This window comes from Trichomonas vaginalis, chromosome V, assembly GCF_026262505.1.
Source record: "Trichomonas vaginalis G3 chromosome V, whole genome shotgun sequence".
NCBI classification, from domain to species: domain Eukaryota; phylum Parabasalia; order Trichomonadida; family Trichomonadidae; genus Trichomonas; species Trichomonas vaginalis.
The window spans coordinates 11,710,243-11,733,471 of NC_067207.1; the positions used below are offsets into that span (position 1 = coordinate 11,710,243).

The window sequence follows — 23,229 nt, forward strand, 5'->3', positions numbered from 1 at the left end:
AAGTTAGATATTTATGATATATCTGAATTTCGTTTCATCAAGAAGTTAAAGATGCACCATATGAGCGAAGAAACATGGCTATAGCTCCATTGCCATACATTGCCGCATAATGAAGAGCAGTCATTGCATATTCATCTTTTTCATTAATATTTGCACCATGCGAAATAAGAATTTTCACGGCTTCTTTGTTATTTGTAATTACTGCCCGATGAAGAGCAGTTTTTCCATCATAACCTTCTTTTTCATTGATATTTGCACCATGCGAAATCAAAAGTTCCAAGGTTTCGGTATAATTATAATATGCTGCAATATGAAGAGCCGTTTCTCCATTATAATTTTTTGCATTGATATTTGCGCCATGTGAAAGTAAAAACTCGGCTATTTCTATATAATTATGGCTTGCTGAACAATGGAGAGCTGTTTCACCACAATTATTTTTTGCATTGATATCAGCACCATGTGAAAGTAAAAACTCAGCTACTTCTATATAATTATGACTTGCTGCATAATGGAGAGCTGTTTCTCCATAAATATTTCTTCCATCGAGATATGTGCCAAGTGATGCGAAATATATGCAAAGGGATGGAATATCAAATATCGTTGAATAAAGAAAACAATTGTAAATATTGTTTGTTTGATCGAAATGGACTAATAATGATTCAAGATTATTATACTTTGCACAATGATCTAAATTGATCCTTAAATTATATTCATTCATCAAGAATGTAACAAAATCAATGTTGTGCGAAAGAATTGCGTATTCCATGCATTTTTCATCTGGTTCTTGATATTTCAAACATTCATTAACAATCCCTGGATTTCCTCCCAAAAATGAAAGTTCCAGACATCTTTTTGTTATTTCTGGGTTATATTTCGTGATTAAAAACTTGAAACAATCAACTGCACCATAATAACAACATAATTCAAGTAATGAATATCCTTTATTAGAGTTTGGATATAGATAGCTTTCAAGATTTTGATCTTTGTTAAATCCGTCTCTTTCTGTGAATGAGATGAATCTTTCTTTGTCATTATCCATAATAGCTCTGTAAATCGTATTTTCTGAAAGAGGATCTAGATAATTTAGATTCATCATTGCGGAAATATCATAAGCACCTAAATTAATTCTATATTCTTTATAGAACAAGTACCGAGGAATAATTCCAACATCCGAGACATCTTTTACATGATATTCATCGTATATGAGTTTCGCTAGAGCCAAATATGACTTTAAATAGCGATTATTAAATGCAATTGTATCTAAAATGTGTTTGAGAATATTTTCAGGAGAAGTTGCCTTTGAATCAATCAAATTGTTTTTAATCATTTCGAAAATGGAGTTTAATTCGTCTTTATTTTCCGCTTTTAGCTCATATAATGCAATATATTAAGGATGTCAATTTGGAAGAAAAGTGAGAAAATTCCTAAAATGCTAAAAATGAATTTTCCAAACGTATTTGTTTATTTCATTTTTTTGATTTTGAAAAAAATTTGGAGAGAAGAACTCTTCGTTTTTGAATTTTATCACGATGGTTTTAAAGTATATTAGACACATGTATTGGTATTACTATTTTTGTATATTTTGAGAGAAAATCCCTAAAAAGTGAGAAAATCTAAGACGGTTTGAGAAAATATATAAACTATTGAAAATTTGAATTAAACTTCTAATTTGGAAAAAAGAAATTTGGAAAGAAGAAAATTCAAAAATCGAGATTTAGACTCAGCATCAAATGGAGAACAAAATGTTTCTTCATATGAAGGAAAAAAATTTTCTTGTGAAGAAATAGAGTTTTTAAAATTTTATTGTATGTAATGAAATAAACAAATATTAAAATTATTTTTTGATAACAAGAAAATTCCCAATAGAAAATATTTGAGAGAAAGAAAAAAATGAAAAATATTACTCTCCTTTATATTTCATGAGATTTTAAATTTATTCTCATAAAATTGACAATTTTATACGTTTAGATGAAAATAAGTGATTTTGGTTGAAATAGAAATTATTATTTGCTTACAGCTATCAAATAGATTTTTGCTATTTTGATTAAAATTTGTAAATCAAATTAATAAATTTTTTCTAAATATCTTAAATATCTGGATCACTCACATATACAATGAATTGAACGATAAAAATAATACAAACTCAACTAAGTTTCCTGTCTTTCAACTAAAAAAAATTATGCAAATTAAATTAAATTAAATTGTTTATTCAAATATAAAACAAAGATGAAGTAATTACAGTTATCATAAACTTTATGAATAACTCTGTAATTGGTTCAGATTTTCGTAAAAATATTTTTATTAATATCGATAAGAATACGTTTACCTACTATCACAACATATCGATAAACAAGAGTAGAGTGATTTTTATCATCGAAACTTTTTAAAAGCTGTAAGCTGGAAGGAAAAATCTTGTTTTTTCTGAGTTAGTTGTAGAACTATTGATGCACGAGTTATCATTGTGATGTAGAAGGATGTCAATGTACTGACTGAAGGATATGAAGTGAATTGAATTTCATTGAATTTCAATTTGATCAAAATTTGTTGAAATGATATGAATGTGTCAACATCTGTATCACTCTCTTTCACTCCTTCCCTATTCTTTCGAGAACGAAGCTAGCTCAGCTTTCGCTGAGCGAATTGACACTTTTCATGCCCTAAACGTACATACTCTCAAATTTATCGAAAAAAATTATACCACCTAAACTAGTATATTCTTATTTTAAATATGATATTATCCTTAGAATCCACACTAGAATATATTTAAATCAACTTTTAAAAAAGTTCGAATCCTGCGCGTCTCACTTTTTAAATTTTCCAAAAGGAAAATTATATTCTCCTAAAATGAAAACAATTTTCCGAATTGACATCCTTAATTAGTGTCTAAATCATCAGGTCTGAGGACTTTATCTTTTGTGAATTAACGAATGATTTGAATTGAAATAATTATTCAAAACTGCCATTAAAAGAAAAATGTTATTTATAATACCACTGATTTTTTTAATAAACTTCATAATTTGAGAGGCATTCAAAACTCTGAATAAATCACTTTTTCAGTCCCAAATCAAAATTTGGAAGATTAATTATGCGATATTTTGCTGTCACTGCGGTTGTCAAGACCATAATTACATTCTGGCAGCAGATTGGCACTACCATTGATTTTAATTTAACAATGATGCCCGAAAATGTTTCAAAAATTGTTACATGGGTTGTTAATCTATTAACAATCATCATTAAACTACTTCCATCCATTCCAAATTTTGATACAAGAGGTATACTTGTTATTATTTCATTCGGTGTTCCTCTTGCAATTGATTTGGCCACGGTCTGGTTTGTCAAGCCATTTTTATTTGCAATATTACATATTGTTGATGTTATTGCGTTAGTTTTACTATCATATTCGATTGCTGTTTTTGTTTTTGGCAGTGCAACAACACTTTACATCCTATTATTCACATTTTCATTATTATACATAATAATAAGATTCACAATATACTTATTTACAAGAAAACCAAAGAAAATGACAATACAAGAGATCGTTCAGGATATCAAAAATTATTTTCTTGCAGGAATTTTACCTGATGTCAAAAACAACAAATCATTCTTTGAGATCGATTCAGAACTACGCGAATTTTCAGGTTACATTGAAATTAGTGCTATTGTTCCAAAGATTTGGGAACCAATAGCATATGTTGTTTCTTCAATTGTAATTTTGATAGTATCATTGATATTAGGTGTAGTTATAAAGATCCCTGGCTTTAAAGTACCAGTTATTGTTCGTTCAATTTTGCCATTTATTGGATACGTCTTTGCAATTATTACTTTCATTATTGGAATTCTTAAGTTTTTCCTGTGCGGAAACAGGTTTTTATTATCAGTTAAGAAGTTTGCAAGAAGATGGGCAGTTTATTTGATGATGTTCCTGCTTTCAATGCTCTACATCCCAATCATTACATCATCCTCTGACTCTGTCGGTGTCACGAAGTCTTCTTGTCCAGTTGGAACTTTCCCAAATAAAACTAAAAATTTGGACGATCCTTTTGACATGTTTGTGTCTCATACGTTCGAATGTTTGCCATGTAACTTAACAGCACATGTAAATAGCTCGTATTGCTCAGCAACGTGCAACGGAATTAATTTTACATCAATATTAAAAGAAAAAGACCTTCATTTTGTTAATGATGTTCTGTATCCATGTTTGCCGGCAATGATATATTGTTTAGTGATCTTTGTTCTAGGAATTCCGTTTCTTTGGTGGTATATTATTTACAAAAACACAAAATTGATGAAATTAATACCAGCATACGGATATTCCACTGAAGATAAATGGAATACTCTTACAAGCAGAATGAAATCAACAGGAATTTATCTTTTTGACGAATTTCGTTACAACATGGAATTCTGGAGCATTTATGACTTCTTTGCCAAAGCTATAATCGTCATAATTGCTTATTTGGCCAAACATTTTGAGCCAAAAGTCGTATTTGGATTTCCGATTTATTTCTTAGTTTTCTTTGTTGTTCTTTTAATTGTTACACCTTACATCTTCAAGCTCAATAATATATACGATATATCTTTGTACTTTTTCAACTTCCTTTTCACAATTATTCCATTAATGTATCATTTTGGTGTTAAAATACCAATTTGGCTCTTCTATGTTATTTGTGCATTAGCGCTTGCTATTCCTTTCATTATTATTGCTATTCTTGTCGTTGTTTTCAGACATAAGAAATCTCATATCAACAATTTTGATCCAACCATCGTTAAAAAGCTCTCAAAACGAGAAGTTGCTGATAGAAATGCCAGAATTCAATCAGGAGCTGCTGTTTCAATGGATAAATTTTTCATGCCAGTTTCTGTTAAGAATAACATGAAAAATGAGGATAATAAACCTCGCGGAATGCAAGGAAATAACAATGACAAGCAGAAAAATGCCGAAGAAGAGGAAGAAAAAGTTGAATATTATCTTGATAACAAGAAAGACGATATGGATGAATTTTCCGATGAAGAGTTCAAAGGAGCCGACTTCTATATGGGAGATAATGAAGGAATGGCCCTAGATAACCGTAGAATGAGTGTAGATTTAAGCGAAAAATTATCTTCACCAGAAGATGCGAAAGAAGGAAAAGTTTCTGCGAGTGGACAGCTTGAAATAGAAGAAAATGATCGGATCAAGCTTGAAAACCTCAAAGAAATGTTGAATATCGACGCATTTGTTTATCAGAACTTGCCAGAAGACTTTGACACAATCACAGCATCAATTCTATCCACAATTGAAGAAATAGATGCTGCCAATGCAGATCTTGACAACTTTGTTCCCCTCAAAAAAGAAAATATCTTCTCAGTCAACAAGCACATGCTTGCAAGAAGAATACAAGCCATGTATCAAGTCATGGACATCATCCTTGACGGTAATACAATGGAATATTTATTCAAAATTCTAAATTTAGCTGTATTAGTAGGTTCACTTATCTTTGGATGGTATAGTGGATCAATCATACAATATTATAATCGTACCTATGAAAATTGTAATTAAATATCCATGGTTATTTTATATTTACTTTTATTTTTTCTAATTTTAATATGACTATTTAGCTTTTTGCTTTAATACATGTAATAATTCCTAGAAGGTAGCTTCAATATCTCTTCTAAATTAGAATTTAGGTATATTAATTTTATGTTATAAAACAATTATCGATATAGATGAGTTTTCTGATGATAAATTCAAAGATATCGATTTATTCATGGAAGATATTAACGAGATAGCCTTAGATAATCAATGAATGAGCGAAATTTTATAATAAAATCTGTCACTTTTATTCGTTTAAAAATTTAAATATGAAGCAAAAACTTGCTGTTTATGTAGCGCTTTTAGTTTTTACTTCATGTCTAGATTTCGGTGTTCATACAATATATGAGCCATCCGTATGTAAAACAGTATTTGATACTGTTATTATTGCAATGACAAAAATAGTTACAATTCTTTTCCAATTCTTTGCGTGGTTTTTCATGATTTCTTCACGAAGAATAGTTAGGATTAGTGGTTTCGAATCTGTTTTTAAGAATTTCTACATTCTATTCATAACTACAATATTTGATGTACTTTTATTCTTAGTATATGTTGTTATTCTTTTTACATACATTGTTAATGGGGCTGGCTTGCCTCAATTATGGAACAAATTCCTTCTAATTACATTTTTCTCTTTACAAAGGTTAGCTGCTGTAATACATTATGGCTTTTCAATGTTTTATATGATCAAAATTGCCTTAGATCCTGTTCAGTATCTATGACCATATTATTATATTGTTTGTTTTTTTGTATATATAAAAGTATTTGTTATTTATTCTATTATCCAACAGAAATTGTTAGTTACATTCGTTTATTGACGGCTATGTATTAATACATATATTGTCATATGTATTAATTTTCAGTATATCAAAAAAAATTAATCATACAGAAAAAAATTGCCGATAGTTGCATCGCATTGTCACCAATATTGTATCATGTACGATGCACCTATACTGTTTGAAGAATAATCAATAAAAATAGATATTTGTTATAAAATATGAAGTTGTCCAGTAGAAAGAGCAAGCGAAAGTAGATTTATTACACACAAACAATGAAAGCTATAATAATTACGTGGTCATATTCATATGATCGATCATAAAAAATCTGTTGTTTCGTTATTTATAAAAAAAAGGAATAGTTAATTACGTCGAATATAATAGATAACATATTTAATACATAATAAAAACATTACATATAAGGTCTGCCCATCATAGGCTGCTGATAAGGCTGATATTGTTGTCCCATCATCGGCTGTTGAGGATATTGAGGATATGGTTGTCCCATCATAGGCTGCTGATAAGGCTGATACTGTTGTCCCATCATCGGTGGCTGTTGTGGATACTGAGGATACTGTTGTCCCATCATCGGCGGAGGGTATTGTGGGTATTGTTGATTCATCGGTGGTGCGTATTGCTGGTTTACAGGAGGCGGTGGATATTGGTTCGAATGCATGGGCTGATTGCCCCAGTTCTGTTGATATTGATTATATCCTGGGAATGCTCCTGCCATAGGATTTCCCATTAGCTGACTACCCATTTGCTGAGGTTGCATCATTGCGTTTGACATGGCTGCACCCTGTGAGAATTGAAAAGGCGTCATTCCATGATGAGCGAGATGTAAAACTAATCGAAGGCGGCCACCTTTACTGATTCCTTTTACAGGATTCATGCTGTACCACTTATCGAGTACGTAGCCAACGCTCAATGTTGATATCGGAATTTGTAATTTGGATATAGGATCGTCCGCCATTCCTCGATCTCTGTCTTTCATAAGTATGTGCAACGAATCTGTAGATTGATTTACGACTGTAAAATGGAATTCTTCGTTCCAAACTGGTGTATATGTATTTGTACAAACTTTAGTCTTTATAGAACTTGAAGAGCTGGACATCTGTAATATACAGTAAGGGTCTGCCTTACCGAATATGTCCATTTTCGGGATATCTTGAGCCTCCACTACTCTAACATGGAGCTCCATTTGGATCCTTGAAAAGAACCAAAGATTATAATCTTTAAGGTTCTCAAATTTTTTGTGTATAACAACGAAATACATTCAAAATGCTTTCAAAAAGTCGAAAAAAATTTTAACAAATCTTGCTCCAAATAATGGTATATGTTACATTATACGGTAAAGCAAAAACGGTTTTTTAAGGCAGCTTTTTTTATTTTAAAAACTTTTTTCAGCAACGGCCGTTGACTATCAAAAATAATATGATAATCAGATTAAGACAAGGTACAAAATGATCATACTTTTGCATTAAAATGTGATAGTTTTTTTGCAAAGTGAATTGCGGTGAAAAATGCCTTGAATCTGAAAAAGTACGAGATTATTCGTATTTATGTTAACTACAGTGGGGAAAGATTCAAATACTCAAGGAGAAATCAACTGGACAATTTCAAATTACTCAAACTTTGCATAAAGGCTATTTATTCAGTACATAACAATCATATAACAATTTATTAATATTATGGGCATAATAACGTTCTGATTAATTGAATTTTATTTCACCGGAGATTATATTTTTTTTCTCAAATATTGGATTTATTATTTCTGATACTAAGGCACAGCTTTCTTTTGCAAAACATATATTGAAAATACCACGAGCACTTTCTTATCTAACTGCCCGCTACATCGTTTTTCAAATTTGTGATTGCACCTATTTAGGGCATTTATCCAAAGCTATATAAGTGTGTATTATGCTTTTATTAATATTTATTTGATTAGTTATGTGATTAATCGCTTTCTTTATGCATTTTCAAATGATCGGAAAAGTTTGATTCAAAAATAACTGATATAACTATATTATTAACAATTTATACATACAAACAAAAAGAATTAATCAAGATCTAGGGAAATTTGTCACCATCATATCGGTGAAATCCCTTTGTTCGTTCTTTGGCCTTTCCTTTGGCAAAGGATGAGGCCTAATCGGTCTAGTCACTCTAGGCCTTTCTATTGGAGGCAATGATTCAGTGCTTCCGCCACCACTAAAATCACTCAAATTTAATCCGTTGATTTCTCCATCAAAAGCGTTCATTCTTGGTCCCTGACGCTTTGTACCACGAGGCTGCATGTCATCATCAAAGTCTGGCGGCGTCTGGAGATACTGTAAATTACTTTCGTGTCTTTCAACGATTCTTACACGAGATTTCATGGGCTGAGGTCTTACATCTGTTTGCGGAGAGTTTTTTCTTGGGAAATTCGATGGCATTTCCGGTAATTCTCCCATTCCTAAGCCTGTAATTCCGCCTTCAAAGTGGGGTTGCTCTATTTTACGACGAGGAGGGATTCCTCGTGGGTTTGGTCGAAAGTTTGATCGGACTGCTTGCTGGCTGTTAACTGCCCTTGGCGTAGAATTGACTTCTCCATGAAAATTATTTGATGTAACCGCTAAATCAGGCGTTGCTGGTATTTTGCGTGTTGGCCTTGCATTTCCTATGATTGCTGCCGCTGCAGCACTACGTGGATTCGATGGTTTCGGTCTAGGTTTTGTAGAATTTTGAGTTTGTCTTGGTTGATCGAGTCTAAGAAGTAAATCGTAGTCATCTGGCGAAATTTCTCTGGTCATTAGTTCGCGAATTTCTTCTGGTGTGAGATTCGGTGGTTCATCTTTTGGTAGCTTCTTTGGAGGAGGATTTATGCCTAACATGTCTAATTTCGTACGACAAATAGGGCATGTAGGTTCTTCTCTGTAATCTCTACGTGAATTAATCCATTCTTTAACACATTTTCTGTGGAAATTTCCACCACATCCGCATCTGCACCAGGCAATTTTTGATTTATCACAGTCACATAGATTGTCGTAACAAATTGGACAAACATCTTCTGGACCAATTGGCAATCTTTTGACTTTTGTCTTGCCTGATTTAGTTTTGTACTTTTCTTGAGGTTTTCGTGGCTCAACAGCGCGTGTTTTTCCATCAATAATCAGATTTACTTCGTATTCTGATAGTGGTTGCTTAAAAAGAATTGGATTGTCCTTAGGAACTCCGAAATATTTCATTAATATGTATATAATATGGATGCATAAGTCGTCGGATTTGCATGTACATGTATGTCTATCACCAATGTTGACTGTAAATCGTTCTTTTGAACCCATTGGTTTGACAATAAATTTTGTGACGCCTCTAGGATCTAAAATAAACCTTACATTGCCTCCTTGGACTTCTTCAATACATTCGCGCACAGCTTCGCTCATGACTTCGCCTGGGCGAGGTGCGCGATGCATCAAATTTAATAAATTTGAAACGTAAGTTTACACTCATTCAAATAAAATTTATTCATTAATTTTATATTAAATTGAGTAACATATTTTTCATACTTTTTTTAAATATCAGATTTGAATGGTTTACAATGTTAGTAAAAATTGCATTGTTGTTTCATTATAGAGGTAATATTTTTAGATTTCGATATTGGCAAAATTATTTCTTACGTATATACTATACAAGCTTAATCTTCGGTATTCAATTATAACAATTAGAGAATTTCGAAAGATAAACTTATGTTAAACGTCCCATTTGCTTCGACATTTTGCTTATATATGAGAATAAAGCAGAATACTAAGTTAACTATAACATAGTTGTAAATTTATCTTTTTTGAAATAGCCACAAAGTATTTTTAGCATAATTAAATAAACTATTTATATCTCTAATGAATTAACAAAATAAATAATAAATAATAAGATTATTTCTTTGATTTGCTTCTTAAGAATCTAAACTTCGGGAACCAGTATCTTGCAATTATTCCAACAGGAATAGCCATTGCAGCATCAAAGAATGCGCAGATCCATTGCATTAAGTTGAGAGGTTCGCATGCGAAGAATTTTGGAGTAAATTCAACCAAAACAATTTGGATCAAACAAATCAACAAGAAAATCAAAATAAACAAACCATGGAAAGCGCCCTGGAAAGCGGAATCATTTGGTTCAGCCGCTCTGCAGTTAAACAAATTAAAAGCCTGTGACAAAATAAAAACAGTGAAAACGAATGTTTCACTTTCTTTTTGTATTTTCGACAAAACAAACATAGTCAACAACTGGAAAATTGTTTGAACAGAAATCTGATAAAACATGAAGAAAGAAATCAAAGGAGAAGAAGGCGGAATAGGAGGTCTATTCAACAAGTTATCACTTGGTGTTCCCGTTGCCAAACTCAACGCCCCGAGTGAATCCATGATTAAATTAACCCATAGCAATTGAACAGCTTTGAAAGGAGCTGTTTGAGAATAAATTGCATCAAATGTTGATATAATTAATGTTACAACATTTGCAGTCAATTGGAATTGCAAAAATCTTCTTATATTATTACTAATACCTCTACCCCAAACAACACTTCTTACTATAGATCTAAAATCATCATCCAAAATACAAATATCACTCGCCTCTTTCGCTAATTCTGTTCCACTTTTTCCCATGGCCAAACCAACATCAGCTGCCATCAAAGCAGGGACATCATTTGTTCCATCGCCTGTGACAGCAACTATCTCGCCCGCCTGCTTGAAAGCATTGACAATCATGTGTTTGTCAAGAGGTGTAGACCTGGCAACAACAGAAACATCTTTAAGAATTTCATAAACGTCAGACGGTTTCAAACCGTTCAGTTCACTTCCTGTAATTATTTTATAACCATTTTCAAGGATACCTACATCTGTTGCTATTGCAGCAGCTGTTGATGGATGGTCGCCTGTCAACATAACAACTCTTATATCTGCATTTTTAACAGCGGAAATTGAGCGTTGCGTATTTGGTCGAATTGTATCTCTTATACTAAAAATTGCCAACAAAATCAAATCATTTTCAGCATCATTAGCTGTTAATGGTTTTGTTGGACATTTCTTGTATGCTAGTGCTATTGTTCTGAATGATTGTTTTCCTTCTTCAATCACTTTTTGTTGGAAGAAATTTCTGTTATTTTCTGTCATTTCTTTTATCAAACCATCATCATTATAAAACTTTGTACATTTCGGAAGTAACAAATCGGGAGCTCCTTTTGTATGTACAACAATATCATTTCCATTTTGAATAATTGTTGACATCAATTTTCTGATTCTGTCAAATTGGAAACAATGTAAAATTTTCGCATTGTTTCTTATGTTTTGCCAATCAATTCTCAACGCATTTGCAGAGAATCTCAAAAGAGCACATTCTGTTTGGTTGCCAATAGAACTTGCTCCATCTAATATGGCATGGGAATTGACAACAAGGCCATCAACAAGATTTGACATAAATTCTTTGTCTTCTCTCAATTTTGATGGCAAATTTGTGGTGACAGACCCTGCAATAATCATTCTTTCTATATTCATTTCATTTTTAGTTAGTGTACCTGTTTTATCAGTGAGAATGACTGTTGCACTTCCCATTGTTTCGCACGCTTCGAGTCTTCTGACGAAATTGTTGTCTGTCATCATTCTTCGCATTGAATAAGCCAAAGAAATGGTTACCGCGAGTGGAAGACCCTCTGGAACAGCGCAGACGACAATGGTTAAGGAGACAACAAGCATGTCAAGGGGTTCGCGAAGTCTGGCGATGGAAAACTGTTTTAATTTGATTTCATGGTAAATCCAAGGAATCAAGATACAAATGAAGGCCAAACTGGCAAATCCCATGCCTAGATAGCCAATCTGTTCTGCTAGAACAGATAACTTTTCTGTAAGTGGTGTTTCGCGAGATTCTTCATTTGCTATGGCGTTTAATGCTTTTCCTTGCTGAGTTCTTGTGCCAACGGATGTAACAAGGAATGAACCACGTCCATCTGATACATGTGTGCCTCCAATAAGGAATGGATCTGTTTCTGATTTTAATACGGCTTCACTTTCGCCTGAAGCGACCGATTGGTCAACATATAGATCTTCTGAAGTAAGAATAACACCATCAGCTGGTATTTTGTCGCCTGGCTCCAATATAACGACGTCTCCAACTACGATATCGAGATTTTGGACTTGAGTTGTATGGCCATACCTTATGACTGTAACTTTGAAGATGGATTTGATGCGGTTGACTGCAGCAAATTGCTTTTCTTGGTTCGAATTCGAAATAGTTTGAACGATTGAAACAATTGCAACGGCAATTAGGATGGCTCCACCATCAATCCATGATGTACTACGTTCTTCTGGTGAAGCAAATGTAACTTCAAGAATTAAACTTAAAATAGCGCAAATAATTAAAATAATGAGAGTTTTATCTGAGATTGCATCCAAAAATATTTCGCAAAATGTCTTAATTTCTCGAACTGGTAGATCGTTGTGTCCATATGAAGAGAGATTTTGATTTAGTGCTTGGTTGTTATTTAATCCTTGTTGAGGATCTGAATTTAAACTTTTGCATAGATTCACTGGACCTCCATATTCGTTATTTAACTTGTTAATATCGAATCTTTCGGTCATATCTGCGAGATCATCAGGAGATAAATTCACCATACAAATCTGACACCAGAAAAAAAATTTCGTATCGAATTTTTTCAAATCGTTTTATGGTCAAATGGATTTCGATTTTATATAAAATGGATACAAATAAGAACAGTACTTGAAGATGTAGATTCACACTGTCTTGCATTATTTTTGATAAGAAATTCAATATTTCGAATTTACAAATTAGGAAAAAAACAGAACTCAATATGCCAACATAGCGTATAATTTGTCACCAAATGTTGGGCCTCCAAGAATCAATAGCATAAGATCTAGTTATCTACTTGAATACTCTTTTTTGGTTCACTCAAATTTGATGAGAGCAGTCTTACCATTTCTTTATTATATAACTGATATCTGCGATATAAATAGATGTTCCTATATGGTAGTGTTTTGCTCTTATGTTAGTATTATTGAAAATAATTATTTATTTAATTCGATTAGATTGTGATGAGTTGCAAAATGACGATATGTTGTTCCATTCATCTTTTGCATCAACATCATCACAAAATGAAATAAGAATACTAAATCTTTTACATATAAAAAATTAAAGGTAGTCTCACGAGAAAACTGACGGTAAAAATTCGATGAAACCAGGTGCATTGTATAGTACATATATGTGGTAAATAAATGTCGATTAGCTTTGTAAAAAATATCCCACAGTTTTTGAGATCTTGAAAACGGCCATTCAAAAAGTCGAAAATTTTCGCGAGATGTTAATGGGCAAGACAGTTTTTCGACAAATAAATCGTAAACATGGGAATTAAAATAAGGCGTTATATTACATATATGGTAAAGAATATGGATGTGAAGAGCGTTAGTAGAATGGAAAGACTTTGAAATTTTAAAAAATTTATCTGGACTAAAAAATTATTTGATTATAAAAAACATATTATATATCAATTGCTATATAGAACTATCATAACAGATTTTGGAAAAGCCGCAAATCCCCAAGTTGGAGAATTCATTAAATACTAATTATTCAGCTTTTTATCAGAAAGGAAGGTAGTGTAGTGGTTAGGAACACTATGCTCTTTTTGAATCTAAAAGGCAACTGTTCAAATCATAACATCTTTGTTTTTTTTTCTTATTCTGCCATTATTGTTTTTCCTTGTTATGATTCAAATTAAAAATATTTTAGTAAAGGTATTTTGGACATCATTTTTTCACATTGTCTCAATGCAAATGTTTGAAAATTTTGTAGGCAATATGACAACTCTTTCAACATTTGTTCTTTTATTAACTCAAACAGATTTAGGATCTAATTTCATGCCTTCGAAGACATTTAAACCATCTTCAACATAATTTATTGACAAATTGATAACAATTACTCATGAATGTCGTAGATTTAATATCCTGTCACTCAGCAACAAATTCGGGTTCAATAACAAAGCTCAGTAAAAACTTTACAGAAATTCTCCAATTTATTTTAGTGTCTTTTTGCGTCATTACGGCTGCATTTTCTTCTGCATCTGAACGCTGTGTTTGGAAGAAGACGAAATACAGAAACTTTCAACACAAGTAATCAGATTTTCTTGTCTTTCATGTTAAAATGCTTCATCTCGCTAGGTATACGTCATTTATTGGATGGATTGTTAGCTTTGTGTCCAAATAGCAAAAAAAAAGTATTAATTTAAATTTCGCATTTTGCATAAGTATACGCTTTAATTTATATCAAAACAGATTTAGATAGCTTAAAACAATATAGTTTACTCATAAATACATCTTGATAATTCACTTCTTCAATTTTCATAATCTTATATCCTGACCTATATCCTCTTATAAACCATATTTCTACTGAGATCTTCTTAAATCATCTTTTTATCCCTATCTACGCCTCGAAACCCTATTTTTCCGGCGGAATATGAATCTTCGGGTCTCGCTGATTCGATTTCTGCAGTCAGATCGTAAAAATACCCACTACATAGCCTGATAATCTCAATTTAAGTTCCTTAATTTTTTTGAAAAAAAAATTAAAACACCCTTATCAAACATCATGCTCATTTTTACGAATTTCATTTTTCCTTTAAGTTTAAAATATACGCTTTTTAGCATGTTTATAATACATTTTCAATTTACATTTACATTTTTATTTTTGAATTGTTTATTTATATTTCCGTTTGAACAATAATATTTATTGAAAATTGTGAGAGAAACGGATATAATAAAAAACACCATACAACAAAATTCACTTTTTTTCATACTTACGCGGATCACTCCTTTTCGGCCCAATATGCCGGAAATGATAAAACTCTCAGATCTAGTTGCTAAGATCCAAACTCTCGACTCTCAAATCTACTTCCTCAGATCTTGTTGCTAAGATCTACTTCCTCAGATCTTGTTGCTAAGATCTACTTCCTCAGATCTTGTTGCTAAGATCTACTTCCTCAGATCTTGTTGCTAAGATCTAAACTCTCGACTCTCAAATCTATTTCCTCAGATCTTGTTGCTAAGATCGATCTATTATACTCACTTTTACTTAAGCAATATAGATCACCTTTATTATGATTCTCTTTATCTGTACTTGTTTAAAATTAAATTACATCATAAAGATCTAATTACAAATTATTTAGAATTTTGAAATAAAACCAGTATTTTATCAAATGCTTTGAGATTAATGCATTCAAACTTAAAAAAAAGATATATTCAGATCAATTTCAATATTATTGATTTTTTAATGTAAAAACTATGTCTACATAGATCTCAAACAATTTTATTAGATACTCTTTTTCCCAATTTTTTTCAAAATCTCTTTTTACATATCAAAAATTGTATTTTTCAATTTCATTTTTATTTTTTCCATATTTTTTTTGGAATTTGGATATGCGTCCAAAGTAGTTATGTCATTAGAAAAATATTAGATATCTGAAGAGAAAATGATAACTTAAAAAAAAAAAAAAAAAAAAAAAAAAAAAAAGTAGTGGGGCTTCCAGGGGCTGCGCCCCTTCTAGCCCCGAAGATGTTTAGTATAAATGAGGTTTTTATTCTGAAATGTTTGTTTAAAGTTTTTTACGGATGGAAATGAACTGGATATCGTCTGAGTCTTCGCTTGTTTCCTCCTCTTCTTCTTCTTCGTCCGAATTGTCTTCATCTTCACAATAACCAGATAAGAAGATGGTTATTTTGGTTTGTTCTGGTTTTTTGAGAAGCATTTTGGCTGTGCCAGTAAAAACGAACTCAAGATTTTGATAGAATTGTCTGCTTGAGTGAGTGAAATTGCATACTGTAACTGGCATTGCAACTCGGTTTGCTTGAACAGATATTATTGAAACTTCTTCTCCATCTGGTATCCGTTCAGGAATATCTAAAGCGGCTGTTGTGATAATATGCATATTGTTTTCGTAATGCAATTTTGGATATATTTCGAATGGATGTGCAGCTACACCAGCTGGAGCAACAATGGAAAGATTCCAGGAGAAAGAACCGTGTTTGTTTTCATCTTCTTTCCAATTGTAAGTTAAAGGATAAGGGCGAAAGTCTTTGAGTGTTTCATATAGCTGTTCTCTTAAGTTTGGTTCACAGCAAAGAATGAATTCGTCAATTGCTTGAAGAGATATCATAGTTGAAACATAAGGCAAATTCGACAAGAAAAAGTCAACCATTACTGTCGGGTTTTGAACTTTGTTTTCTAATGTTTCGACTGGTTTTATTATACTTTTGAAATATCTATCATAGTCATTGTTGTCTGTTAAGGACAAATTGTTTGGATAATCTGCAATGAGTCTTCTATATCTTGCTTCTGTTGTTGAGAATGAGAAGACACCTTCTGGTTCTGTAGGAGTGTAAGTTTTTAGTTGAACTTGAGCTTCAATTTGTGTCTGATTGGAGTCTGATTGGACTGAAACAACTTGAGCTTCTGTAGTTTGTTCGACTTCGGCAGTTTCTTTTGGTTGAATTTGAGCTTCAATTTGTGTCTGATTGGAGTCTGATTGGACTGAAACAACTTGAGCTTCTGTAGTTTGTTCGACTTCGGCAGTTTCTTTTGGTTGAATTTGAGCTTCAATTTGTGTCTGATTGGAGTCTGATTGGACTGAAACCTGTGTAACCTCTTTGGACATACTAGTAAAGTATGAAGATATAAGTGTTTGACCTTTAAAGAGCTTTTGTAAAGAATTGTCAGTCATGCTACTACTGTGGTCTTCCATTAGACAAAAATGAACTGTTTTTTCGGACTACTCATAGAAAGTTTAAAATAAACCGTTTTCGTCAACGGTAACCCCTCTATTTTTTTATTTTATTGAAAAGTCTCCGTTGGCAAACCGTTCCATCTCAAATATTGAATGAACTATAAATTTTTTGTTTTCTATATATACTTTTTTGTCCAACGGTAAAACTTTTTACACAACGGTTTTTTGAGAGTCGTCGCCGTTGACTTTTTGTAGAGCACTCAAAATAGTGTAACTTTGTCTGGACAAGTAAGGGTCTATCGTCGCTACAGGAAAAGTTACAGGCGTTCCAAGGAAGTATACTTTGAGAAGCCTTTTCCCCTTATAGAATGAGATAGGACGGTTATTTTACAAAACTGACAACACTTTGACGAGTAGTTTTTTGTGCTGAACAAAAAGTGTCATATAAACATCTGTCAAAAGCCGCTTTTTAACTTCACTTAAAATGCCACGTAAGCTACGTAAGAATATACGTAAGAGGAAGAGAGCATTGAAACATCCAATAGTAAAACTGACACCACAACAACAGTTGCAACAACAAATTATGAATGACCCCACTATGTTGCAACAAATGTCAAGCAATCCTATGCTTTTAAACCGAGTTGTTGGTGCACAGAGTGGAGGTTTAAGAGCGGCACTTTTAGCGAAAATGGCAGGCTATGGTGGAGCTGCAGACGGAACAGCCTATAACCCTCAAAGTCAAATGAATTTGAGTTCACTCAAAAATCAAATAACAGATGTCAAAAAGTCAAACATAGACATACAGAAGCAAATAAGTGAAAACGAAAAGAAACTAGAATATGACAGACACACAAAGAAACTCAATGAGTTAAACGTAGAGAAAAAGAAGAAAGAAGAACAACTGAAAGAACTAAGTACAGAGGAATATGCGAAAAAAGTGTCAGAAAAAGCAACAGAAGTAGCAAAAATGGAACAAGATGTCATAAATTTGAAAAACATACTACTCGATATAAAGTACTGAAAGATGAAGAGATAAAACAAAAAGCCCTGAAGACATATATGGATAGCGATGAGTATAAAAAAGAAGTTGAAGCAAATGTAAAGGCAGAAAAACTTTTACAGTTGCAGAACCAAACCGTACAGTATGAAAACTTAGCACAAGAAAGTAAAAATAACGACGCAGCCATGCAAAAGGCAATGAAAGCGCAGAATATATAAAAGCTAACAATGACTGGTTAGATGCCCAAGCCAACGCTAAAGCAGCCCAACTTATAGGGTCAATAAGGACAAAAATACAAGCGGATGAAGACAGTTCAAATGAAGCTTTAATGAATGCTGACTTTAAGAACGCCTTCGAAGCTCTTCATAGTAAGGTGAAACTAGTGAACGACTTCTCATCTGGAAAGAAACTGAAGTCTGAAGGTTTCGACAACGAGTTAAGAGAAGTAGCACAAAATATGACGAAAATAACAGATGCAGCAACGAGACAGGCAGTTCAAAGTGCCTATGACGCCGTTAGAGCAACTGTTGTGGAAAGTCAAGAAAAAGAGTTACAACAGACCAAAACAGACCTAGTAAATGCTTTCTTAAGAACGAAAAGTCAGGTAGGACATTATGCTGCAGATGGAACATATGTGCCAGCTGGTGGAACTTATATACCACCAAACCCTCCAAGAGAAGCACCTGCACCAGGACTACCTAAAACATTTACATCGTCACATGGACACAGACACAGGCATGCACCAAAACAACAACCAACAGTTCAAAATCCAGCACAACAACCAACAGTTCAAAATCCAGCACAACCAACAGTTCAAAACCCTGCACAACAACCAACAGTTCAAAATCCAGCACAACCAACAGTTCAAAACCCTGCACAACAACAACCACAAACAGAGCAAGGACATAAAAGAAGTAGAGAACAAGGAAACCAAGAATTCTTAAAAATGCTTAAAGAAGAGTGTGGTTTCCCAGATACTGTTGACTTTAGTGACAGATATAAAGAAGCTATTGGAAAGTTCAAGGGAGGAAATACTGACCCGAACCTATTTAGCTTTATGGCTCAGCACCAAAACGGATATAATCTCAAACCTGGAAAATACAAGCTCGCTAAGGGATATGATTTAATAGCATATCATCCAAATGACATGGATGAATTTACTCCGAGATATTTGATGTCAGAGCTAAATGACAATTCAACTTTCGTCATGAAACGCGTAAAAAATAGAGACGAACGAAAGAACAAAAGCTTATGAATGCGGATGACGTAGATAGGGAAATTGTTGAAAACGGTCTCGGAATATATGAAATGCCAGCAGATGAGGTACAAGAAACTCCACAGGAAGAACTAGTTCAGATACAACCAGACATGGAAGAAATAGTTCAGCAACAACAGCTAGAAGAGCCTGAAGGAAACGAACAAGTCACTCCTTTGGAAACTAACTTCACAGAACTAGATGAAGATTTGGAACAGCCGAAAAATCTTGACCTCAACAAGAGTATGCGGAGAATATGGAATATTTCCAAGAGTCTAAAAAAAAATTCGGCTGACATAGTAGAAGAATATCGAAAAATGTTTGCCGACATACAAAAGACTCCAACACCAGATGAAAATATTCAGCATAGAATGGAAGCACTGAAAGAAAATGTACACAAATACAACAACCCTTTTTACTTACGAGCATTTAACGTTCAATCTTCGGATGAACTCGGTGAAGATAAAAGGTTAAATTTCAAGAAAACATATAGAAATGAAACATTGTTTAAAGTTCATTCAGAGACCTAACCAAGATGGAAACAAACCTACTTTTGTTTCTGCAGACGATGGAACTACAATGAGATGGGGTCATAAAGCTAATCCAGATAGGTGGTTCATAAACTTACAACCACAATTCCAGAAGTTGTAGACGCAATGGAAGTCAATGGTGAACCAGATATAGCTGGTATTTTAAGCGCGGCTTTAATGCCATTGAAAGATATGAAAGATGCAGATATTTTGAACCAGTATGAAATGAACATGGCTGATGGAAATATAACACCTGACGTTCTAGAACATTTATCTCAAAGAACTACACAGAACCATAGAGATGGTATATTTGGTGAAGAGTTTAGAAAGAAAGTTAGGAGGGAGAAGGAAGGAACCTATTGTACATGACCTTGCAAACGAAAGTTTACAAAATGTCATAAAAACTTACTTTGCAGGCGATGAATCGAGAAGGGATGAATATTTAAGAAAACTCAAATGGACAGTACCAAATGAAATGTTAGTATTGAAAAACATGTTCCTTGACAAAATAAAACCAACTACAGAAATAACGACGCAAGACTGAAAGATTGGGTAAAAGCTTTCCCATTCACAAAAGATATTGTTGGAACATGGAAAGAAAACCAGAATGGCTACAAAAACATATATTTGGAAACGAGCTTATTCCATATGGACAAGCTCTGTTTGAAGAGCTTGAACCAGAAACTCAGGAAAGAGTCATGCAAACAATACGCAAAGACTCAAATACAAGACTATGAAAACTCTTTCTAGGATATAGGTTACCTGAGATGGGCGACCAGAGCCAAAAGGCAAAAAGGACATGGAAATTTGCAACATACTAGATGAACATAATGCAAAGATGCAACAACTTCAAGCAGAGGGCAATGAAGGAAAAAGAAGAGTTAAAACTCAGTCAGGAAGAAGTAAAGCTTGGTCGGAGTGGGTTCTATTATGACATATAAATCCAACTATTCTATATTTTTACTCATATGAAATGTACGCCGCTCAGAATATAACGCCAACAGTTTTGGATGCTATGAATGGAAATGTTTCGAATGGTAAACGAATGCGACAATGCCATTAGAAGGTCAGAAATAGTTCCTGGAACTTACGAATATACAACTGCTGTTTCTTATGGAAATGTAGGTGAGTTTGGAGAAGGTTCTTCAACAACAGTAGATATTGCTTGCGACAGGTTTCATATAATTTCTATTGACAACTCTTTCTTATACGTGGAACAAGACATTGAAATAAAACCTTCTGCCAAGTTGTCTGACAAGAAAGGTTGCAATGGAATTTTCTATGTCGGATACCAATATGCTCCAGAAGTTTTCATGGATATAAGATATATTCTAACTCTGACTTAGTTCAAACAGTAACATGGGCAAACTATGAATGGTTCGCTTTGAGAAACTCAGTACAACCACAAGCTAGAGAACAAACAGACCAATATGCAACTATTGAGAAAATAAGAAGACTTGACCCTAACGTTCCAGGAGTTTATGTTAACCTTTCTGGACAAACTGCAGCAGCAGTAACCAAAGTAAAACTGAAACTTAGAGTTCCTTTGTCATCTTTCCTCATCTTCAGGTTTTTAAGATACTTGCCAAACTGGGCAGGAAAAATTTCTATCGAACTTACTCCAAGCAAAAATAACTTAGTCATTGCACCAACACAAGACCCATTCACTCTTACAGAAGTAGTGGGAACAAATAAAACGTCATTCGCCGACTTTTGCAAAGATAAGGTAGACTTAGACTTTGGTTTCTCAAACTTCAACACTGAAGTAAACTATTATTTCAATGCTGCTGGAGATGCTTGGGACCCAGTTAAGTTCACATGCGAAAAGTTTGAATGCAAGAGAATAGAAAGCAGACTTGCAGTCTATATGTTGGACCCAGATATTTCAAATGCTTTAGCTGCCAAATATATTGCAGTTCCACTTATGTTCCCTATACACCAAATATCTGTCAAAGACTTTGCAGGTGAAGTTGGAAACCAAAGTGCTGACCCAGGTGCAAGAACAGATATTGCTTTAACAACTGCAATGAAACATGCAGATACTATGTTTGTACTGTTCAGACGAACTATAAATGACTATTCTTGCTTCTACAACCCTGGTATTAAATATCATATAAACATAGATGGCAAATACTATCAAGAGAAGAATATTCCACAGTTGAGGATATGAGGTCATACAACTTGACATTAGATGCTATGAACTTTAACAACAACTTCACAACAACCATTAACCCTGAAATGCAAAGTTCTATTATGCCATATGTGAAAGTATGGACTCATACAGGAGGTCAAAAAACTCAATATACAAATGGAGACCGTTCAAACTTTTGGCTTGGCATTCCATTTGCTGACTCAGAAGACTTTATGGGTGGTATTTCAACTGTTGGTACTGTACAAATACAATATACTGGTGACAGAGACGGTCCAGATGAATTGAGAGCAAAGAAGTTTACAAAACCAATAGCACTTTTCACGGAAGACTTTTTGAAGATTCGTTCGATGAAACCTGCTGGGGCTCCTCAGATTGGCATAACGACAGCTTCCATCGAGCAGATTTTGGCAGCAGGTCAGTAAGTTGTTCTTGAACTGACTTCTCTCCGTCAAATATTGACAGTACGCCAGTTTTGATATAATATTGTATTATAAACTTACTTTAGAAATATCTGTAAGTTTTGTTGTTATATTTTTGTCTGCTTCAAGAACTTTCACCATCTCGGTTATACCAACTTTCTTTGCTTTATGAAAATATTTTTGGTTCAGCAAAGACTGCTATTCTATAACATTTTCCATTGTTTGTATAAAGAACTATTCTGTCAATGAACTTGTATTGTTTGTGTGTGTAAATTTGTTTTGCTTCAATTCGAAGAGATACTCAAATACGTCCATCTTTTTATTCTAAGTAAAATGTCATTTCCGAAAAATAGAAGCGTAAGTGTTTCAAAAGGTTTAATGGGTGGCAGATGTGAAGTTAAATTCACCAACTCAAACAAACAGTCAAAGTGTTGTTTGTCAATGTCAAGACAGAGATGTTGAAGTGGGGAAACCATACGAAGACGAAGATGGTATAACATAGTTCCTGTAAAAGAACAACCAACATACCCTGAAGTTAGCAGAGACTTAAGTTCTGTTGCAGATATTCGAAATGACTACATGCAACTGAAAGATAAGCTTAAAACTCAGGAGAAGATTTGTCAGGCTTTGGGTATAATGTTAAACTTGGTCGAACACAACCCTGTAAAAGTGAACTCATATGTCATCGCACCTCATGAAATTTTGAAAGAACTATTGAAACTTTTGACAGAGGCAGACGATATAAACATCAAAGAAATAGAACCCGACGTTAGTT

General features: G+C 33.4%; 6 protein-coding genes and 1 pseudogene across 7 annotated transcripts, besides 2 other annotated features; 2 read left to right on the forward strand and 5 right to left on the reverse strand.

The window, feature by feature from the left end:
* Positions 1-37: 37 nt before the first annotated feature.
* On the reverse strand, positions 38-1,327 carry TVAGG3_0319570 (spectrin binding; the record flags this gene model as incomplete). Its single annotated transcript, XM_001325723.1, has 1 exon — positions 38-1,327. The coding sequence occupies one exon, from the start codon at positions 1,325-1,327 to the stop codon at positions 38-40; it is 1,290 nt and encodes a 429-aa protein (XP_001325758.1).
* A 1,676-nt stretch (positions 1,328-3,003) lies between these two features.
* Positions 3,004-5,538, forward strand: TVAGG3_0319580 (uncharacterized protein; the record flags this gene model as incomplete). Its single annotated transcript, XM_001325722.1, has 1 exon — positions 3,173-5,536. One exon carries the CDS (start codon positions 3,173-3,175, stop codon positions 5,534-5,536), a length of 2,364 nt encoding a protein of 787 aa, XP_001325757.1.
* Positions 5,539-6,715: 1,177 nt separating this feature from the next.
* TVAGG3_0319590 (intracellular sterol transport) lies at positions 6,716-7,929 on the reverse strand (the record flags this gene model as incomplete). Its single annotated transcript, XM_001325721.1, has 1 exon — positions 6,758-7,237. The coding sequence occupies one exon, from the start codon at positions 7,235-7,237 to the stop codon at positions 6,758-6,760; it is 480 nt and encodes a 159-aa protein (XP_001325756.1).
* A 444-nt stretch (positions 7,930-8,373) lies between these two features.
* Positions 8,374-9,797, reverse strand: TVAGG3_0319600 (RING finger and swim domain-containing protein 2 family; the record flags this gene model as incomplete). Its single annotated transcript, XM_001325720.1, has 1 exon — positions 8,409-9,797. One exon carries the CDS (start codon positions 9,795-9,797, stop codon positions 8,409-8,411), a length of 1,389 nt encoding a protein of 462 aa, XP_001325755.1.
* Positions 9,798-10,067: 270 nt separating this feature from the next.
* Positions 10,068-12,983, reverse strand: TVAGG3_0319610 (calcium-transporting ATPase protein; the record flags this gene model as incomplete). Its single annotated transcript, XM_001325719.1, has 1 exon — positions 10,254-12,983. The coding sequence occupies one exon, from the start codon at positions 12,981-12,983 to the stop codon at positions 10,254-10,256; it is 2,730 nt and encodes a 909-aa protein (XP_001325754.1).
* A 2,874-nt stretch (positions 12,984-15,857) lies between these two features.
* Positions 15,858-15,958: a terminal%2Cinverted (terminal inverted repeat of Maverick-3 transposon ID:TVAGG3_0319620).
* Positions 15,858-23,229: part of a mobile genetic element that runs on past the window's edge.
* Positions 15,971-16,573, reverse strand: TVAGG3_0319630 (attachment subunit-related family; the record flags this gene model as incomplete). Its single annotated transcript, XM_051230134.1, has 1 exon — positions 15,971-16,573. One exon carries the CDS (start codon positions 16,571-16,573, stop codon positions 15,971-15,973), a length of 603 nt encoding a protein of 200 aa, XP_051099864.1.
* On the forward strand, positions 18,158-19,574 carry TVAGG3_0319640 (annotated as a pseudogene). Its single transcript has one exon. A coding segment is annotated over exon 1 (1,417 nt).